This window comes from Rhinolophus hipposideros (assembly GCF_964194185.1).
Source record: "Rhinolophus hipposideros genome assembly, chromosome: 21".
Lineage (NCBI taxonomy): Eukaryota > Metazoa > Chordata > Mammalia > Chiroptera > Rhinolophidae > Rhinolophus > Rhinolophus hipposideros.
Window position 1 is genome coordinate 33,300,692 of NC_138067.1, and position 20,024 is coordinate 33,320,715.

At 57.7% G+C, this 20,024-nt stretch overlaps 1 protein-coding gene across 1 annotated transcript in view; it reads right to left on the reverse strand.

Annotated features, from left to right (window-relative positions):
- PIEZO1 (piezo type mechanosensitive ion channel component 1 (Er blood group)) overlaps positions 1-20,024 on the reverse strand; it is a 65,024-nt gene that overhangs the window by 29,086 nt on the left and 15,914 nt on the right. Inside the window, exon 2 of the mRNA XM_081032539.1 lies at positions 4,598-4,693. Coding sequence (XP_080888665.1) covers positions 4,598-4,693 — 96 coding nt within the window. The remainder of the gene's footprint in view (positions 1-4,597; positions 4,694-20,024) is intronic.

The window sequence follows — 20,024 nt, forward strand, 5'->3', positions numbered from 1 at the left end:
ACTTCCCACTGTCTTCCCCTCCCCTTCCGGGTTCGCTTCTCAGCTGGCGGCACAGTGTCCTGGACCCTGAGCCAGCACCAAGCCAAAGGGCCGGAGCCCTGCCTCTGTGGCTTTAGCTCCTCCTACCTGGCTAGAAGAGGCAGGGAGGGCCCAAGGGGCACCCCTGGGACGGGAAATGTGTGCCTGGAGCGATGCCCTGCTGAGGCAGGTGCTCCAACCTGGCCCTCTTCTCCGGGTGTGGCCGTGGACCCCCAGCTTGCCAGCGCCACCAAACGTTCAACTCTAACAGTGCCCCCTCCACCCCCACCCCCACTCCCGTTACCCCCAGCCCTGAGCTCCGGATGCCTCCTTGGATGTCTGGTGGCTTCTTGAATTCCTCCACTTCTGGGGCTCTACTGAGCCCTTGCTCCCCTCACTTAGTCAGCTCCTCCACCTCTTCTGCTGGTCTGACCTCTAAGGAGGAGGGTCTGTCCTGGCCTGTCCAGGGGAGGCCCTGCCTGGCACTCAACAGACCACTTATGAAAGCTGGGATACTCTCCTGCCTGCACAAACCCAACTGAGCTGGAAGCGGCCAGTCCCCTGGGAATTCACACGTGGGTAGCAGGAATGGGTGAGCCGAGCCCAGAGGGCAGCCTTTGGCTGTGGGCAAGCAGGGGGCCAGGAAGGTAAGGGAGTCTTGCATCTGCTCAGGAGGCATAAGGGGTGCGGCCGGGGCCATTAGAGGTGCTGGAAATAGGTCCCTGTGGACTCTGAGGTTCGGCCCTCAGTGCTGGGAGGAACGGGTACCATTAGTGGACAGGGAAGAGGGAAGCTAGGGGGAAAAGGGAGGAGGGCATTGGACCGTCCAATGCAGTTGCTGAGAGGCACTACCTGCCCTCTCTGCTGGGGACCTGAGTGCCACTCAACACTTGAGGATCACCTGGGCAGGTAGCACCGTAGATGGACAAGGCCCTGCCCTTGTGTGGCAGGTACACCTCACCTCTGTCCATGGCAGGGCAGGAGTGGGCATAGAAATCACCCATCCTGAAGTTGCTGGGTCCTCAGTTAGGGTCTTCAGGTTTGGGCAGGAATCTCCAGAGAAACAGAAAGTAAGGCTGGGAGTCTATGGGTCCCAGAGGCACAGGAAGGTGGGGGGGGGGGGTCCTCCCAAACGGGGGTTTGTAAAAGAGCATCTGTCTGACCCAGAGCAGGAGCCTTGGGTCTGAGTCCCCAGAATTGGCCTGGTGGACGCTCAGCTTGCAAAGGCTCACAGCGTCTCTGCCCTCGTCAGGGCCCTGATTCCTACTGCCCCCTCCCAGCCAGTTCACAGATTCCCCCGCCTGACGCCCTTGGTTTCCCCTTGAACCGTGGTCCATGAAGGCCCTGCTCACAGGGCTTCTGGGGTAGCCTAGGCCCCTTGCAGGTGTGGTGCCAACCACGGGCCGAACTGGGCTGTGATGAGCCTCCCCTCCCCCGACACACACAGCCTGGCAAGGGCCAACCATGGAGTGCACGTGGGTATTCCTGGAAGTGCTCTGAGAAGCCAAGAGAAGGGGCATCTTCCAGGTGTCCGAGGCCCCATCTCACCAAGGAGAGTCTGGGGGGTGGCGGGCAGGATGAGGACGAGACAGGGGCAGCGCAGGGTGTAAACCTGTTGGGGGAGGGGGCGCATCATCTGCTCTGCTGAGAGCTGGGTAGGGGGAAACTTCTGTTCAGAGGCATGAGATCACACGACGCATTGTTTGGGCGAGGATGACAGGAATTACACCCAGGGGCCCCTCATCTCATCTCCCAACAGATATGAGGGATCCTCATGTGTGCTGCTCCATGAAGTGGACCAGACAGGGCCCTGCCTGACAGGCCCTCCACCCTTCATGGAAGCACCTAAGTTAAAGCAAAGCCCACGTGCTGGCAGGGCAGCCTCGGGGGGGGGGGTTGTTCTAAGGCAGGGATGGGCCTCCTTGAGTCCCTAAATGTTAATCAGGTCACACAGTTTCCCTGCAGCTTCTGTTGCACCTCTGCCCTGTCCTTTGTGGGCACACGGCCCATGCCTACAGCCCTAGCCCCTGCACAGCGGCCCCCAGCACTGGGCAAAGTGACCACGGAAAGGGCTGGAACTTCCCTGAGGAAACACGGAGGCAGGTATCTCCAGACTCTGCCCCTCCCTGCACAAGGAGATGCACCCCAGGTCCCCTTGGGTCAGACTAACATCCGTGTGGGGATGGGGACAGGGGACAGTGCCCAAGGGGCCCCAGGCAGCATCAGACCTTCCACCAGATGCCAGAGCCAAGGCCTAGCGCTACACAACTCATGAACCCTTGGCCAGGCGCTCAGGCATGGGCAGGCCTCCCACTTTCTTCTTTCCTGCTCGGAAAAACCCACAGTCTTCCTGTCTCTGCAGGGCCTCTGAGGCCAGCAGACGGACAGACGGACGGACGGAGGCCAGGAGGAAAGTCTTCCCAGTGCCTCTCCCTCTGCACCCTCCCCCTCCCCACTCCGGACTCCTTCCCTGGCCCTGGCCTGGCTGGAGCCTGCACTTCCTCCACTGCCGATCAGAGGAAAGTGTTTCCAGTCACATAAGGGGCGTGAGATATTTACTGAAACATTTACAGGACAAGCAGCTTTTAGCTGAGGGCCTGGGAACATACAGAACTGGCTCCATGCAAAGAAGAGGACGGCATGGGTGGTAGACTCTGCCCAGCAGGCCCTCCCCCCGGGAGAAGAGGGGAAGGGGGCCCAGCTGGCCTGAGCTGGGAGTCTTGGGTGGACAGCTGAGTCAGCCTGGGAGGGGTCTGGCCCGGTCCCCAGCAGCTCCTAGAATTGTGCCTGTGCTGGGGCCCCTTTCTTATCTGCACCTGAACTCTCCATGTATTCTAAGACCAGTGCCCTCTGCAAACACCCCGAGCAAGGAGGCAGCCTGATGGGGCAGTTAGAGCCAGTGTGACAGGCCAGGGAGGGGATGACCTGTCCCCCTGTGGGAGGCAGAATGACCCCTCCCACAGCACATCCACACCCCAGTGCCTGGACCCCATGAATAAGTTTCCTTACACGGTGAAAGGGAATCAGATTGCCAATCAGCTCACCTTAAAACAGGGGCTAATCCTGGTCCCTGCGTGGGCCCAGTGTTATCATAGAATCCTAATGGTGGGAGACTAGCAGGAGAGCCAGAGTCAGGGTGATGGGGGTGACACTTGACTGGCCATTGCCACCCTGAATGATGGAGGGAGGAGCCTCAGGCCAAGAAGCCAGAAAAAGACGAGGAAACATGTTCTCCCCTGGAGCCTCCAGGAGGAACCAGCCCTGTGACACCTGATTCTAGCCCTGGGAGACAGTGCAGGACTTCTAACCTCCAGACCTGAGAGAACAAACACGTGTGGTTCCAGCTCCTCAGTGTGGCAATTGTTTCAGCAGCCACAGGACACTCAGACGCCCCCAAGGCCCCCACGCAGCCAGTCTGCTGCAGCCAACACCTCCCAAGGGCAGTGCGAGTCTCCCTTCATGGTCTCAGCCAAACCGTCGGCCTGCCTGCTGGGTGACTTTTCACCCATCTCTGAAGGGTACTGGGGCTCATGCTGCTGGCAACCTGTTTCCCCGGGACCCTCGTTGAAGCCTGGGTGCCTCTCCTCACCCTCTGAAACCTAAGAGCCCTTCCCACCCGGGGACACAGGGCAGCCTTTGGGGATAGGTCCCTGGGCACTTGCCCTGACAAAACCTGGAACAAAAACAGACACTGAAGTACCCACAGAGCACAGTCGGGCTCCCATATGAAGGGGTGGGTCCCCTCCTGCCATCTGTCCCCATGTCATCCACTGCAGCTCTGCATGTCCCTCCACAGGGGACGTGCCTATGCTCTGCCTGCACTTGCCCTGTCCCTCTCCTACATGGGGTCCTGGCCCCTCCCAGATGGGTCCACGCTGTGAGCCCACTGTCCAGACCCTCCTGTGGGCATAGCCTCCCTGATGGGCTTTCCTACATCCATCTACGTGGTGGACACAGAAACCTGAGACAGCGCCCACACTCCAGGAGCTCAGGACCTGGATGGGGACACGGTGTGTCCAACTACCTGAAGTCTGAGGTAGCTAGAGGTAAGCCGAGGCCCCATGGAGCGCCAGCAAACATGGGTGGAGCCTGACTCTGTGGGGTGGGGGGCAGAGAAAGCCAATGTGGTGACTGAACTTAGGGATTGGCTGGAGTCTTGCCAGGCAGAGAGGTGCAGAAATGGTGCTGGAGCAGAGCAGGGGACGGGAGAGGGAGCTGGTGGGAAGCCTGCCCAGCCCACAGCTCTGGGCCTGAACCCATGACGGGGCGGGGGGGGGGTCACCACAGGATCAGGGGAATCCATCCAACGACCCCCCATTTTCTTTAACATGCCCCTGAAACATGTGGTCAGAGAAGAGAGTCTGAGATCAGCAAAGGTCTATGATGAAACTGAGACTTGGGACTGCTCAGCCTTTACCTATGACTGGTAAACCACAGAGAAAGTTCTTCGCTGCCCAGGGTTTCTGAGGAGCACCCAATGCTTCCCTCCCCCTGGGTGCCGGGGCTGGGTGCACGCAGACAAAGAGCTCTGAGCCCCAAGTTCCCCTCCTACAGGCAGGAGCCACTGCCCGGCCCTTACCTTGGATGCTTTGGCGGGAGGGGCCTGCGAACCAGGGCAGCAGCAGCAGGAATAGCAGGTAGACCAGCGAGAGCGCGTTGGAGCGGAGCAGGCAGGCTGCAGGGGGAGACGCATGGTTAGCAGGGCTGCACGCAGGGGATGGCCAACCCCACGCCCTACATCGTCCCCCTGAATACCACGCCCTCTGAATACCATCCCCCCGAACATCACCCGCCCAGGACAACGCCCCCCAGGAAATCACCCCCCACACTGTGCTTGTCATCCCTGCAAGGGTGCCTACCTCCCTGCATGGGGGAGCCACGGTGCTCAGCACGTGACACATCACCTGTCACTTGGTCCAGACAACATGCTACATGCCACCTGTGCACATCCACGGCCACATTGTATCCCCAGACATGCCACCTTTGCAGCAGCCCTGCCCCTGTGGCTATGCCTTCCCTAGGACCTCACTCGCCACACTGAGTGGAATTGCCCAGCATGGAGCATTTGGCCTGGCTCCTGCCTCTGACTCTGTCTCAGCAGCTTGTTCCCGCCTTTCCTCTTATTAACTCAACAACACATCTTTCCACCCTGTGGGTACTTCCCAGAGTCTCACCCTGTTTGACGCTATCTCGACAAAGTACAGCAGGGTGGCTGGGGGACCTCACTTGTCCCCCAGGAACTGTGTTATCAGAAGATGACATAGAGACGCAGCATGTTTGATGCATATCTCATCACAGGAACTGGGAACCCACTTAGCCTTTCCTGGGGTGCCCGAGAGGCACTGCATGCTGTCCAAGGGGGCCAGTAGCACGTGCGCACCACTGGCAAGGCCCCGAGGGCTGGAGCCACCTCTTCCCACCCTGCTTCTCAATCGCCGCCACTAGCAAGGTGGCCCAGGTTGACCCCAGCCCTGCCCACCCAGGCCCAGGATGACAGCACAGGACTCGGCAGGCAACAGTGCCCACCATGAATCTGTGCCCTCCTGGACAGCACAGCCCCAAAATCCAGACGTCTATGAGCAGAGGGACCTGACTCCTCTCCTTCCACTGAGAGGCATGGGATAAAAGCCAGCTCCAGAAGCTGTCTGCCGAGAGGGGACCTGTTGTCCTGCCTCCACTCTCTGCCCCTCAGACCCCCAAATGCAAGCCATGAGCCTGGTCATGACTCGGACCTATCCCTAGGAGCTGTCTGCACCGCCAGGCTGAGACTGACTGCAGGTTGGCGGGGACATGGCTACATAGACCACGTCTCCTGGGAGAGGCAACACGGCCAGGTGGGGTGTGCTAAAAATAAGCCAGGTCCAGGTCATCTCCTCCGGGAACAGAATGGACCAGAGTCACGGGCCTCTGGGGACAACGCCAACAGGCAGCGTTTGTCTGGAAGACACTTTTGCACCCCTCCCACGCCTTCCAAGAATGAGGATCCCCTTGGGGGCATGACCCCGAGCCCTGCCTGCTGCACGGCCTCTGATCACAATGACCTTCCCAGGGTCTTCCAGAGACAAAGGCATCTGAAACATGCTGAGGGCAGCTGCTGTTGCAGAGGCAGCACAGTTCGCTGCCAGTCACTAGCTAGTGATGATGGCATCCCCTCCTGTGCTAGAAAGAAGCTTTGGCTGTTGGGGCCCCTGCAATTGGGAGAGGCCATAGCTGGACTCCCTCAGTGGTCCCACTTCAGAGGCCAGGACAAAGGAGGAACTCCTCCTCACAGAACTCAGACCATTGAGACCCCAGCAGCACCGCACTGACACTTGACACCCTCCCCCAACGCCCAAGCCCCCGGTCACCAGTGGTGCAGTGTGGGGGGTTGTCCAGATCTCTGCCTGTCCCCTATCCTTGCCAGGATGTGGGATCCCAGGATATCTACTAGAGGGAACACAGGCTGGCTCACGCGCCCCTCACACCTCCACCTCCACCTTCACCTGGGACAGTCTCTCGCCCAAACCAGGAGCTCAGGCATCTCAGAGGAAGTGAGAGGAGACGGTCGCAAGAGGAGCCAGAGCTGCCGCGGCAGAGCTGCTAAGCCGGGAGACAGCTGCCGCCCACAGAGCAAGGCCAACTCTCATCCCCAGTCTTGTAAGCCCTGTGGTCAGCGTGCCCTCCAAGCCTGTTTCCACATGTGTACAGTGGCGTTAAAACTACCTGCCCGAAAGTCACCAGGACAGTTAATCCAGAATCACAGATGTGAGGTGCCTAGTACAGGGCTTCAGTCCCTTCCCACCAACCCTCTACCTAAACCCCTTCTATCACCTCAGCAACATGGGAACCCCAAAGAACCACACAGTTGGTGCTGTGATTCCGAGCTCCGGCTCACCCGCCTTCCTTTCTGGACACTGTAGCATGCTCCCACACCCCAGGGAGCCGGCCCTAAACTTAAGATGCCTCCTCCTTCCATTACCCACACTAGTTATAGCGATCGGCTCAACTCTACATCTAAAGTTTTACAACAATTATACATTTTCATTAAAAAAAAAAATCAATCTGATCCGGCCCAAGCAGCGGAAGGGAAATGCACTTATGGCAAAGAAGCCTTCTAAAGTTCCTTTGTTTTCCAGAACTGCACTTTTCAGGCCGCTGGGCTCTGCCTCTCTCCCCACCACAGTGCCAGCCCCAGCCCTATCCCCAGAGAGGTGGCACCCTCTCCTTTTATAGCAGCCTGGTGAGAGCTTCTCCAGCCAGCCAGCCATCTGTCTGTCCATCCATCCATTTACCCACCCACCTACCTTCCATCCACCTACCCATCCACCCATCTATCCATCTACCCATCTACCCACCCACCCATCCATCGGTCCTTCTAATCTGTCACCCACCCACCCACCCACCCGTCATCAGAGTAACTCTCCTGAAGACCTATTCTGCAGGTCCCTGTCCTCAGGCACTCAAGTTCTCATCTGCCAGGGACACTAGACACTGAACAAGGATACATGCACCAGGGATGGCATTCAAAAGCCCGTGACAGGGCATCTAACATGGAGTAGGCACCAGGGAAGCTCCTGGAGGCAGAGGCACAGTTTCCGAGGATGGACAGGTTCTCACCTCCACACATCTCCTACAGGCTCCCCGGCCTGGCTCTGTAAGGGACCCCAAGGCTAAGAGAGGAGGAACGCAGCGTTAGTGTTTAATGGACGCAGAGTTTCAGTTTAGGATGATGAGAAAGTCCTGCAGATTATGGTGATAACTGCTCAATATTGAGAAATATGCTTAATGTCACTGAACCATACACTTAAAAATGGTTAAGATGGTAAATTTTACGGTATGTGTATTTGACCAAAATGAACAAATAAACAGTCCCTGAAATCAGTGAAGATTTCAGAAACCAGAGCCTGAAGGGCAGGGGTTGGCCCGAGCCAGGTCTGTTGCTACCACTGGAGCCATGAGGTGAGCAAGGGGCCAGTCCTCGCCCATCCTCTCCCAACCCCCAGGCTGAGCAGGAAAAAAAGAAACTCAGAGAAACTCTGTCAGCCAAAAGCCCAACAGCGGGAAATGGGAGATGAAGAGTCAGAGAGAGGGAGCAGGGTCAGAGGGGAGCATGTGAAGCACTTTGGAACAGACTGCACAGGTGCTGCCCCCACCCTGGGAAGGTCCGTGTGAGCCATAGCCCAGCATAAGACCTGCCCTGGAACGGATAACAGCCTCCCTACAGAGTCATTCATTCATTCATTACTCATTCATTCATTCATTTACCACACAGCTGACCCAAGAGCAAACACTGTCAAGGCACAAGGGACACATCCAACAGTTAGAGAAAGGCAGTGAGTGCCCTGGGAGGTGAGCGTCTCCACCCAGATAGATGAGAAAACTGAGGCTTTAGCTCTCCTAAGGGTCCCAGGATGTGCTGGAGCGCAGCATGCCCAAGCCTTCCTGCCCCACTGGAGCCTGCCAGCCCGCCCAGCCCTGGCTGGTCTCCCTGACTCTATCTTCTGCCATCTGCATTGCCAGCAAGCTGGCACTGGGCATGTGGGTGGCGCTTGGACAGCTCTGGATGGCGGTCCAGGGGATGTGAGCTAGAAAAGATAGGCCACTGGCTCCCAGGCCCAGCAGGGCAGCCCAGGGGTCAGGCAAAAAGTAGGGGTTGGGTTATGTTCCTACCATGTCGACCTCCCCTTGTGGTCAATAACTGGCGATGGGGTGAGAGGCCAGCCAGCAGAGCAAGAGTGACCTCGGGCTAGTCCGGGAGCAGAAGCAAACTGGCCTCAATAGCGGAACCTGGGCCAACTCTTGCACTCCCCTATTGTTCAGATGAGGAAACAGAGGTTCTCAGAGGGGAGGGCTTCTGTGATGGGTGGTACAGCCAGGCCTTTAGGTCCAGACTCCTGGCTCCACATCCAGGGCTTCCAGAAAACTCCGAGTCTGTCCATCGGGGCTGCTGGTCTAAGACCACGAACATGGCCCCACAGTGACTATGCATGCTGAGAAGGCCCAGGGCATCAGAGCAGACCACTTGGACGAGGAGGCATTGCTTTGGGCCTTCAAGTCTGGCTGACTTAGCGAAGGCTAAAGGACGATTCGGTCAGCCCCAGGCTCCAGCAGAGAAAAACTCAGCCTGGGAGGAGGTAGGGACCAAACACATCAGAGAAGGGGGAACAGGGCTGCCCTGCCCAGACAACTCCCACCTCCCCATCAGTAGCTGCCAGTGGCCAGGATAGTGACCTCATGGGGGAAATATGCCTTTTCCTGAGCCAGGAACAATAGGATGAGGGTGGGGGGAGTGAGAAAGCCAAGCTGGGCAGGAAAGAGCTCCCTCATCCCCACCAGCACAAACTTAACCCGTCCCAGACCCTCACCCAGCACATCAGATCCTTGTCCTGTAGATGAGGAAACTGAGGCCAGGAAACAGGACAGACTGCCCTGAGCCTCAGCTGCTGCCAGGTCAGGAAGGGAAGGTGAAAAGGGAGAGCGATGAGAGTCACACGCATCCGGGACCACTCAGTTGGGACATTCCACGCAGAGGGCTGGACACCACAGCCACAGTCGCAGGGAGACGGGGGTCTGCCGAGGGAACACCAAACACCCGAGACCAAGACCCCAGGTCACACGCAGCTCCTGGGGCACATCCACTAGAGGCCAGCCTATGCCTCAGCGGAAAGGAGACTGCCAGGGCCTGGAGTCGCTTGGATCTTCCCCGCCCCCTCCTTCCTGAGGGAACTCCAGCAAGGACTGTCTGCTCCGAGCCTTGATTTCCCCATCGATGAAGCGGGACAAATCACGTGGCACAGAGGGCTGCGGTAGTGATGGGCAGGCACCCCACACATGGCTGCTTACAGGGTCTTCACAGCAGCCCTCGGAGGCAGGTATGTTTAGCGCCATTTGCAGGGAGAGTCCAGGAAACAGACCCAGTAGCCTGCGCACGACATCACACTGCCCTGCAACCTACAGGGTAGGACACTACCCTGGGAGAGATGGCTAAAACTGCCAGGGTCCCAGGGGGAGGTGGTGAGGCCTGGGCAGGTGGTGGACACACTATGGCCATCACTATTAGTATTACCATCACTGATCCTGTGGACCTGCAAGGGGCATATCATTACCTCTACTTTGCAGGTGAGGAAACTGAGGGAGTCCCAGGGACTGGGCTGATACCGCCTCCCCGGGAAATGGTGTGGATCTAGGTGGCCCTGAGTTCAGAAGGCAGGGGAATGAGGGTCCCTTAGGTCAGTGTGCAGGGGCTGCCAAACTGGCCCATAGGACAGACTGCTGACAAATAAGCAGGAAGGGTTGGTCCAGGACTAGCAGGTCAGAGTGGGTAGCTGGTGGGCAGCAGGACCAACATAGGAAACGAGGGCTCGGGCAGAGCCACTCACCCTCCCACCCTGGTGAGGGGACAACCAGGCCCCTCCCAGTGGTGGCTAGGGCCTTGGCACATGGAGGAAATAGAGTCAAGAGGGGCAGATGGAGGGGGCGGGGCCCAGATCCCAGGGCTGCTGCCTATTATACAGCTATTTCTTCCTCTTCCCACTGTGATCCTGCTAAGGGCCTGGGCTAGCCTGCTGGGCCGAAGAGAAAAGGGCTGATGGCCAAGGGCTAAGTCGTGAGGAGGAAGTTCTGGAAGAATGTGGTTCAGTGGCACAGAGCCCTTACCAGGAACCAGGAAACTTGTCCTAGCTTTCCTCTGGGCCTTTGTCCCCCATCTGTAAAACAGGGCTGGAGCCTGCAATCTGGCGGTTCCACCCAGCTCTGCAGGAGATGGGGCCGCTCGGTGCTTCAGTTCCCTCGGCTGTTAAGTGGAAGGGATCATAAACATCGCCCATCAGAGGCTGCCGTGGAAACAGTGCCTGGCGCATAGTAGGAGAGAACAGACGTGGACCAATGTCTAAGGCACTGCTGGATACCCCATACATGCACACCACGATTTCTCTTGCGTAAGATTAAAAGTAAAACACCAACACGAGTTGTGTACACAGATGTATAAAAAGGCCCAGAAAGATCAACACCAAGCTGACGTCAATGCTCATCTGTACAGAAGGGTCCTTGGCTCTATCTGAAAGGCTTCCATTTTTACAAGGAGAACATTCTCATGTGTTACTAGAATCATGACCAGGTGGACTGATGAGGAGGAAAAAAGGAGACTGGGGGAAATATACCACAGCAGGGGGTTGGGTTGCATATCCCAGGCTCTCCTTTCACAGAAGGGGCTGGAGGCTGGGAAGGACAGGAGTCTTTTGAGCCACGGCAGCAGAATAACTGGACCCGGGGTCTCCTGACCAGGCAGACACCTTGTGGGCCTGCCTTGTGCTACCAGCTGGGCAAGGCTCCTCAGAGGCCAGGCAGGGCCCAGGGACAAGAGACCCAGGATCCCCAGATGACAGCTGCCAGGTCAGGCAGCTTCAAGGGGCGGGGGTCCTGGTTCCAGCCCCCCCCTCTCCCCCAGCCTGCTGCGTCTCCCCGGAATAGTCTGCCTTATTTGGCTTGGAGGAGAAACCCATAAACACTTCCCTGCTAGCTTCTGCCAGCAGGCAGGCGGGGCAAGGATAGGAGGAAGCGGGAAGGGAGACATGGCAGAGGGGGTACCCGGCAGTGACTGGTTGTCCCCTACCCTCCACTGGAAGGTAACTGCCTGGGTAACTAGGCCTTACACTCCCACAGTGGCTCCCACAGCACTCAGGTGGTCGCACCTGCCATGCCCCCCAAGGCAGGGGGCAAAAACGAAGCCAGACTCAGGCCCAGAGGTGACCCAGGGCTTAGATCAAGTCTAACTTTCTGGAAGAGGAAAGCTGGCGAGGTTGGCCTAGGCAGCCGGGCATGCCCCCACCCTTCAGGACAAGAACTATGGTCAGGGTCAGCATGGGCAGTGCGGCCTGGCACCTCAGATCTCCAGGCACGCAGGGACACTTGAACAGCACAGAGAATGTGGAGGGTGGGAAGGGGAGCTAAGGGGGCCTGGCTGGTTCAGACCCTCCCTCACCTGTCATGCCCACAGCCTGAGCAAAGCCTGTTAGTCTTCCTGAAACACGTGGCACTTCAGCCATCTGCCCCTCCAATCACCCGCCTCCTGCTCATCACCCTCCATGACACATTTTGCAGCACATGCCCACCCAAGATCCTGTCCCACGTGCAGCACCCACCACCCTGGAAGCCCACCCTCATGAGTGGCCAGGGCCTCTCTATCCCCTTGGCAACTATGGCATTGGCCATGCACTGGCATTCTCAGGGGCTTTGCTCCCACAGCACCTTGGGCAGTCGCAAGGGTACGACCCTGTGGCCACCTCCCCGCCCAGCTCCAATGGAAAAGGAAAGTTAAGAGAAACAAGGGCAGCGTCTAATGCACACCCCTCTTGAGAGGAGAGAAATGGTTTCTATAGCACTTCAGTTTACAAAGCTCTGAAACTCAGACCTTCACAGGAATCCCTTCCATCTCACAGAAGACTGAGGCCTGTGGTAGAAAAGGGGTCTGTCTGCCTGAAGACAACAGAAGACGAGGGTCAACGAGACAACACGGGTGAAGGGGAGGCCTGGGCAGAGGGAGGGGCCCTCGGCAGCCAAGGGGCATTGTGTTACCTACTTGGAGCCCAGCCATGAACCCTGGGTGCCGTGGCACAGGTCTAACTAGCACGATGTCTGGGTTAATTAGTATGGCGACCAGAACAGCAGTTTTATGGTTCACCTGACCTGTTGAGGACGACCAGGCCCCCTCCTTGCACCTGCTCTGTGAAGCCATGGTGAGTGCCGAGGGCCTAGGGAGGCGTGGCGGCTGCTGTGAGCTGGGCACAGAGAAATCTCACAAGAGGCACGAGGCAGCCACAGGCCCACCACAGACCTGCTTACTCCCCACAGGTTTGGAGAACACCAGCAGAATGCCACCTCCCAGGCACACTGAGCCCCAGGCTGTTGATGAACCACCTGTTTAAGGGGTTGGGGGTGGGGAGCTGCAGACAGGTGACAGTGCAGGGGACAAAGGGACGGCATGGGTGGTAAGAGGGGATAGCGACCTGCCTAGGGAGTACGGGTGGCCCACAGGGTATCCAGGGGCCCAGCAGACAGCAATAGGCCTATACTTTGCAGGACAGCTGCCAAGAGGCCCAGAGAGCCCCCAAAATGGGGGAGGGGGACTAAACCAAGTCTTGGGGATCCCAATAGCCCACCATCAACAACGCCACAGGCATCGCCCATGAGACTGCCACACAAGCCAGGCTGATACCACTATGCCCATTTCACAGATGAGCAGACCAAGGCTGTGAGGAGACAGCCCCCCGAGATGACAGCAGGTAGAGCAGCGGGGATCTGAACACCTGCATCCTAGCTCTCAACCACCAGTGCTGCCTCACATGAGGGAGCCCAAGCTGGGGTGACGCGTACTGACAAGAGCAGCTCCTTGGGGGCACAGGCGGCCTGGCCTCGATGACCATCTACAGGCCTCCCAATACCCTACAGTGGGCAGGGGGGCACTCTGTGCCCAGATGAGCAAGGAGGGGCACTTTGTACTCCTCAAGCCTGTTTATACCGCCTCTCCCCACCCCCCAGTGTTCAGCCATCAGTGAAGACACCCCCAAGCACAGCCGGGAGCACCCCCTTCCCTGCCAGTGAAATATTCCCCTCACATCAGACCTGCCCTCCTCTCCTCGGACCCTCCCCACTGCCAGTGTCCCCAGAAAACAGGGATGACTATGACAGAAGCCCATTGCAGAAGAGCACATATTTGTTAGGTACGTGCTCAGTTCCCCTGAAGGGGGTCAGCACTAACCACCCTGCCACAGCCGGATTCCAGGGCAGGGGTGCGGCCTGTACTCTGCAGGGTGGAGACCCCTGACTGCCAGGGTGGGAGGAGAGCAGGCTCTTATCTGCCTGGACATCTCTGCAGCTGACACAGGTAAACAGAGGGGAGGGCAGGGCTGCAGGAAGGGAGCAGTTTATGGACCTGGGGCCTTGATATGTGGTGGGCCCCACCTCTGTATGGGCTGTGGTGTGGCAACTCCCTCTTCCCCCTCAGGAAGGGGCCACAGCTGGGGCCTGCACAAAGGGCCACAGTGAGTGGATGACAGTCAGCCTATGTCATGGGGTCCCTAAGGCCAGCATAGCTGGCGCCCTCCACCTCTCCGAGTGGGTCAGCCTCGGGCAGGGCTCCAGCCTGATCCTCAGGTCACTCCCTACCACCAAGACTAAGCAGGGACAGGCAGGAGCCCCCCCGCCCGCTGAACTGTACCCCCAGCCCACGCAGGGCAGCCCCTGCCAGGTGGTGACTCTCACCAGGCCACACAGGGTCCTCACTGCACCCTTATGAGCTCTGCCAGGCCTGACCGTGAGCTCTGTGCCAGCAAAGCGCTCCTGTTGTACCATTTGCCAGAGCGTCTTGTGACAGAGGACGCCTGTCTGGGGGTGGGGGCACAGCCAGAAACAGCCGTGGTGATAGGACAGCAGCTCGGGGGTTGGACCTGGCGAGGCCTTCAGTGCCAGGTTATGATTCAGATGAGCCTGGTGTCCATCTGGTGAGCTGGTGGCCAACATGCTTGCCTGGGATGAGACCGCTGCAGGGGGCAGCTCCGCGAGAGCAGGGCCTTGCTGGTGGCCGGGGTGGGTGGGCATGCAAGCAGCTTCTCTGTGCAAGAGGCCGAGAAGGCCGGGAAAGGCCTGAGGCTGGCCCTGAGGAGAGGTGGCTGCGGATCACACGCAAGTGGCTGCTTCTCCATGACCCTCTCTCTCTCATCTAGAAAGTGGGGACAGCAGTTCTGGCCCTGTCCTCCCAGGTGACTGTGAGGCTTTAATGATAGGCACATGTGGGGAATGGGCCCATGGAGGGGGCCAGTAGGGGACTCTCTTGAGAGCGGGGTGAGGATGAGGGGAGACGCATGCTGGCTTCAGGAATGCGTTCACTGTAAAACTGAAGAGGGCGCAGCCACTTCCCTGGTTTCTGGAGTGAGCAGAGGAGGTGGGTCTGGAGAGTCCCCTCACACTATTTCCCTGACCCCAGGAGTCCAGAGGCCTCTGGGACCACGCTGATTAGCACAGAAAGAGATTGGCGTGATGCTCTGGGTAAACAAAGACGCTCTATGACCTGGAACCACTCCCACCCCCACCCACCCCTACCCCTGGATTCCAGGCTAATTGCTGACTGGGTTCCTACAGGGGTGGTCCCTTCCCACAGTGTGGGGATGCCCACAGAGGTAGCACCATCATCGGCACCTGAAATAATGGGCTCGATGAGGCCACACTGCTCGGGGGACTCTCCTGAACTAGGACACAGGCCTCTCATCCAAGCCTCGCACCTTGTCCTCGAGCCTGGGCCACCCAAATCCTCTCACACAGACAGAACCCACTCCGTACTGCCTGCCCTCAACAGCCCTTCCCAGAGCTGCTCTGGCTCCGGGGCGAGGGCGGCCACTTCCCTCCTCTACACGTGGGACAGAGGACGAGAGAGGATGACAGAGCTTCCACGACAGCACCCACAGCCAGTGCTGGGAGCTGGGTCACAGACGGGAGAGCATGGGCTGTGAGCTCGGACATGGATGGATCCACATCTGTCACAAGCCCCCAAATAACACACACACAAGGACCAGCCTGTTGCACGTCAGGTGTGGCCATAGACCCAGTAACATGAAGAGACGGGGCCTCAGCTGGGGAGCCCGCAGAGGAAGATCCAGTGCCAACGCCCTAGGGAGCTCTCAGGGGACTCGGAGGAGGGCCGAGGGAGGACGGCAAGGCGAGACTTGCTGTGGCACACACCTGGGCCACACATAATCCCCAGGTGTCCATCACAGGAAACGGGACCTTCCCAAAGTCCCTTCAGCCAGGAGGCCATCACATTTTCCCATCAAGTTCTTTACGGTGACCAAATTGAGCACGATCCCCTCCATAGAGCCGTGGTTCTCAAGGTGGGGGCCCCCGGCCTCACCATGCGCATCACCTGGGGATGTGGTGGCAATGCAGATGTTCAGGCTTGCCCGACCTTCAGAGGTGGGCCCTGCAGTCAGTGTTGTGACTCCCCCCTCCACCCCCCCACACACACACGGGATGACAACGTGCCCTGCACACTGAGAACCTGCACTCAGGAACGAAGGACACAGGTGCGTAATTCTTCCAACTCAGAAGGAACAAGCAACATGGTTATTCATCACAGTCTATCAGGTTGGTGCAAAAGTAACTGCGGTTTTGGCAATCATTTTTAACCTTTTAAACCGCAATTACTTTAGTGCCAAACTTATACTTGCCACAAGCTATCTTTTGATGGGTGTCTAACCCAACAGTGTGACCTGGACTTCTCCTTGAGGGATAAAGACCTTCTGTTCTGGGTACATGGTGGAGGGCATCTGTCCTTTTGGCTCTCTGTCTGCTGCCGTCTTACAAGTCCTGCCTCCCCGAGTGGAGACATGCCCACTTTAAGGATGGCTCACAGCATCTGGGCCCAGAGGCAACAGGGGCTTCCAGAGAGCTTCTGGGCTGCTTACCCCTTCCAGTGGCCACCCCTTGGGGTCAGTGCCACCTTCCCAAAGTGGGGGGTCCACCCAAGATAGAGCTGGGGCCCCCATATCCTCTTCAGCTCTGGACACAGGACATGAGGTTGGGGCACTGACTCAGGCCCACCCTGTGACTCAGCAGGCCCCTAGCAGACACCCCAAGTCCCTTGGCCTGTCTGATCTGGCTGGTGCAAATGGCTTCAGAGCCTGGTCACAGGCTGGCCCTGCTCTCTAAGGCCCTTAGGGAGGAATGCCACCTGACCACTTCCTGCTGGCAGGTGGGGGCGGGGTCACTGGCTCCTGGGAGCTGCCTGGCCAGGTGGGGGAGGGGAACTGCAGGCCCCTTCAGAACCTTGACCTTCCCAGGGATGAGGGAGCTGGGTGGTGAGGGTGTTTGGGTGTTACGAAAGGGGCTATTATCATCTGTGTACTTCATCAGGAGATTCAGGCTGCCTGCCCTGTGTCGAGGTTTCCCCTTGGTAACATTTGCCTTATGACCATCGTGCTCCCCAGCGTAGGCTCCCCTCGGCATAGCACCTGTCCCCAGGAGGCACCTTACAAATGTGTAACTGAGTGAGAACCTTGCAGAACCAGTGTGAGGACCAGACGACAGGTGACACCCAGTGTCCTTGGAGAACCTGATAGCTATCTTCTTTCTGGATGGAGGCATGGGGTCAGGAGGCTAGCCTGAGAGCTTGGAGGTGTGGCCAGAGACATCACGTGCAAATCAGCTCACAGTTTGTGTTTTCTTACTAGAGTTGCAGGTTGTAACGGAGCAGCGTGGGTGCGGTGGTTCATTATACGTGTCAACTTGGGCGCCCAGTTTAGTCAAACACCCGTTTGTGTTTGCAGTGAAGGTATGTTTTGGTTGGGATTAACATTTGAATCAATCAGCTCTGAGTAAAGCAGATGACCCTCTCAGAGTGAGTCACAGCCAATCGGATGAAAGCCTTAAGAACAAAGACAAAGGCCCCCTGAGGAAAAAGGAATTCTCCAGGCGCTGCCCTGTGGAATTTGGTCTAGAGATTGCAACATCAACTTTAGCCTGAATTTCCAGCCTGCTGGGCTGCCCTGCGAATTTCAGACTTGCTGATTTCTTAAAATAAATCTCCTCTCTGTCTTGTGTGTGTACATATGTACACACAGATACGTAAATATATAGGTGTACATATACCTTATGTAAGATGTCATATCTATCTGTATCCTATTGGTTCTGTTTCTCTGGGAAACCATGACTGATTCAGCTGGGTTTTGAGGTTCTGCTCTGTGAACACCAGGCTGGCCTACCTGTCTCTGAGGTCCAGGCCGAGGTGACTGCTTTGGATAGCTGTGTGGCTGCGGGGCTGGAAACGGACAGGGTGCCAGGGGCCCCACACATTCTCTGTAAATTCAACAAGCTCATGAAGTGACCAAGGGAAAAATCAACACAGTCTGCTCATAACAACCGGCCTGGCCCCACCCCCAGGAAACCAGCCCCTGGAACAGGGACCTGGACCACACTGTTCTGAGTAGCCAAGGCGATGACTAGCATGGGCCTAGCAAGATGGGGCCATCAATCACCTACCTGCCTGGAGTGGGGGATGGGGGCATGAAGGCTCTGGGCTAAAGAGCCATGGGCTAAACCCTGGGCTCCAGCAGGCCGGAGGTGGGCCTCAGTTTCCCTTTTGTACAAAAGGTCTTTGACCAGCTCACCTAACATTCACTTTCCTTTTCTTCATTTTCAAAAGTTTTTTAGATGCAGAGAAGCACAGAAAGTATTCCACATCCAGTCCCACTCCTCCTGGTACTACTGGCTGTCTGTCTCTGACACAATTCTCTACCAATGTAAATTTTACTGAATGAAACTTGACTGATTATGCTCAAGTGCCCTTTGCTCATCTCCCCACAATTCCTCTCCCCTCCTTTAGAAAAAAACACTCATGAATTTCAGTATTATCCTTCCAGGACAGAGCCACTTCTGAGCTCTGGAATTCTATCCGGGGTCATTTCCAAAGGGCATTCCCAGCCTGTAACTGTGGTGTCTCTAGGGCCTCAAAGCTCACTGGCCTTTCTGGGCCAGGCCCTGTGCCACCATGGAGGTGCCAACCTCGCCTGTAAGCCCATCTTGGCCACTCCCAATTCCCAGGAGACCAGAACGCAGAGGCCCCAGGCCAGCTTCCCAACGCAGTCCTGCCGAGGAAGGCAGAGGTCTGGGCAGCTCATGACAAAGGTGAAGAGGGGCCGGCCCTGTCCTTCTGCATAAGCAGGCCACGGGGCTTTCTCCCCTCTTACATCAGCTTCGAAACCTCCAGAACCATAAAGCCCCAGCCTTGAGAAGTGGCTGAGGGGGAAGCTGGCTTTGCTAGAAATCACGCTTCCCCTCCCCTCACCTCAGATCCCCAAAAGTGTGATACCATCAGCTCTCGGCCTAGGCAAAGCGCTGTCCCCCAGCCCTTACCCCGCATTTAGAGGAGGAGCCCACAGTGGAGGGAGGTCCCATCGTTGTCTGCTCACGAGGAGGGGCTGTGCTTGGGAAGGAAAGGTCTTCACAAATCAGAAGCCAAGGCCACTCAGCCAGTGAGTGACAGAGCCAGGCTGGACCAGCTTCCTCTGAACTGGGTCTTTAACTGTGGGGCAGCTCCTTGCCTGCAGCCAGGAAGTAGCAGCCCCCCTCACAGGACTCAGAGCAAGGAGGGAAGCCAGGGGACTCTAGCTCCTGGCACCAGCAGGACAAAACCAACACTCCCTAATGCGCCTCCAAGGCCCAGCCTTCCCAGACAGGCCCACACGCCGACAGCTCCCCGATATCTGGACTCTTGCTTAAAGCAGCCACGAAGCTCACACAAGCAAACCCCCATCCTCACATGCACGGGCCCTGCATGCCCCTGGCCCCTGCGTAGCTCTCTACCACCTCCTTAATTCAATGCCCCCGCAATCCGAGGCTTACAAAGTGGGACCCACAAACCCCTGCAGTTCTGTGTTGTCATGGGGGAGGGGCCAGCGTGCCTGCTAGCTACCACAGGCCATCACCCAAGGTTCCGTCCAGCACCGTGTGGCTGGTGGCACAGTGGTCCTTTCAGTGCTGCCTGGTGGGCCCTGCAGCCCCTCCTGCCACACCCTTCCTGGCCCTCAGACCACAGCACCATTGGCGTACTAGCCACTGGTGTTGAAACAAGCTCCCCAGATGAGAGGAGTCGATTAAACAGCCACTTAAGAGCAGCGACCGACATTTCCTGCACCCTGGGGGAGGCAGCGGGTGGGGACAGGGCAGTCCTGGCTAAAGCTATACATTCAGTTCCTGGAAAAAGGAGTGAGAAAAAAGACTAACACAGCCGTATCACCCACTACATCCTGTTTTTATGGAAAACTAATCTAATTCCTAACAGCAGAGCAAGCAGCAGACATCCTCAGCGGTCCCAAGAGGCCATGATGCACGGGCCCCAAGAGGCGGGAGGGCTCCCATGGTCCAGTGTGGCAGAGCCAGTCACCCACCCCTGCCAGCTCCATTCGGGCTCAGAGCCTTCATGCCCCCATCCCCCACTCCAGGGAGGTAGGTGATTGATGGCCCCTTCTCAGCAGTGAGGA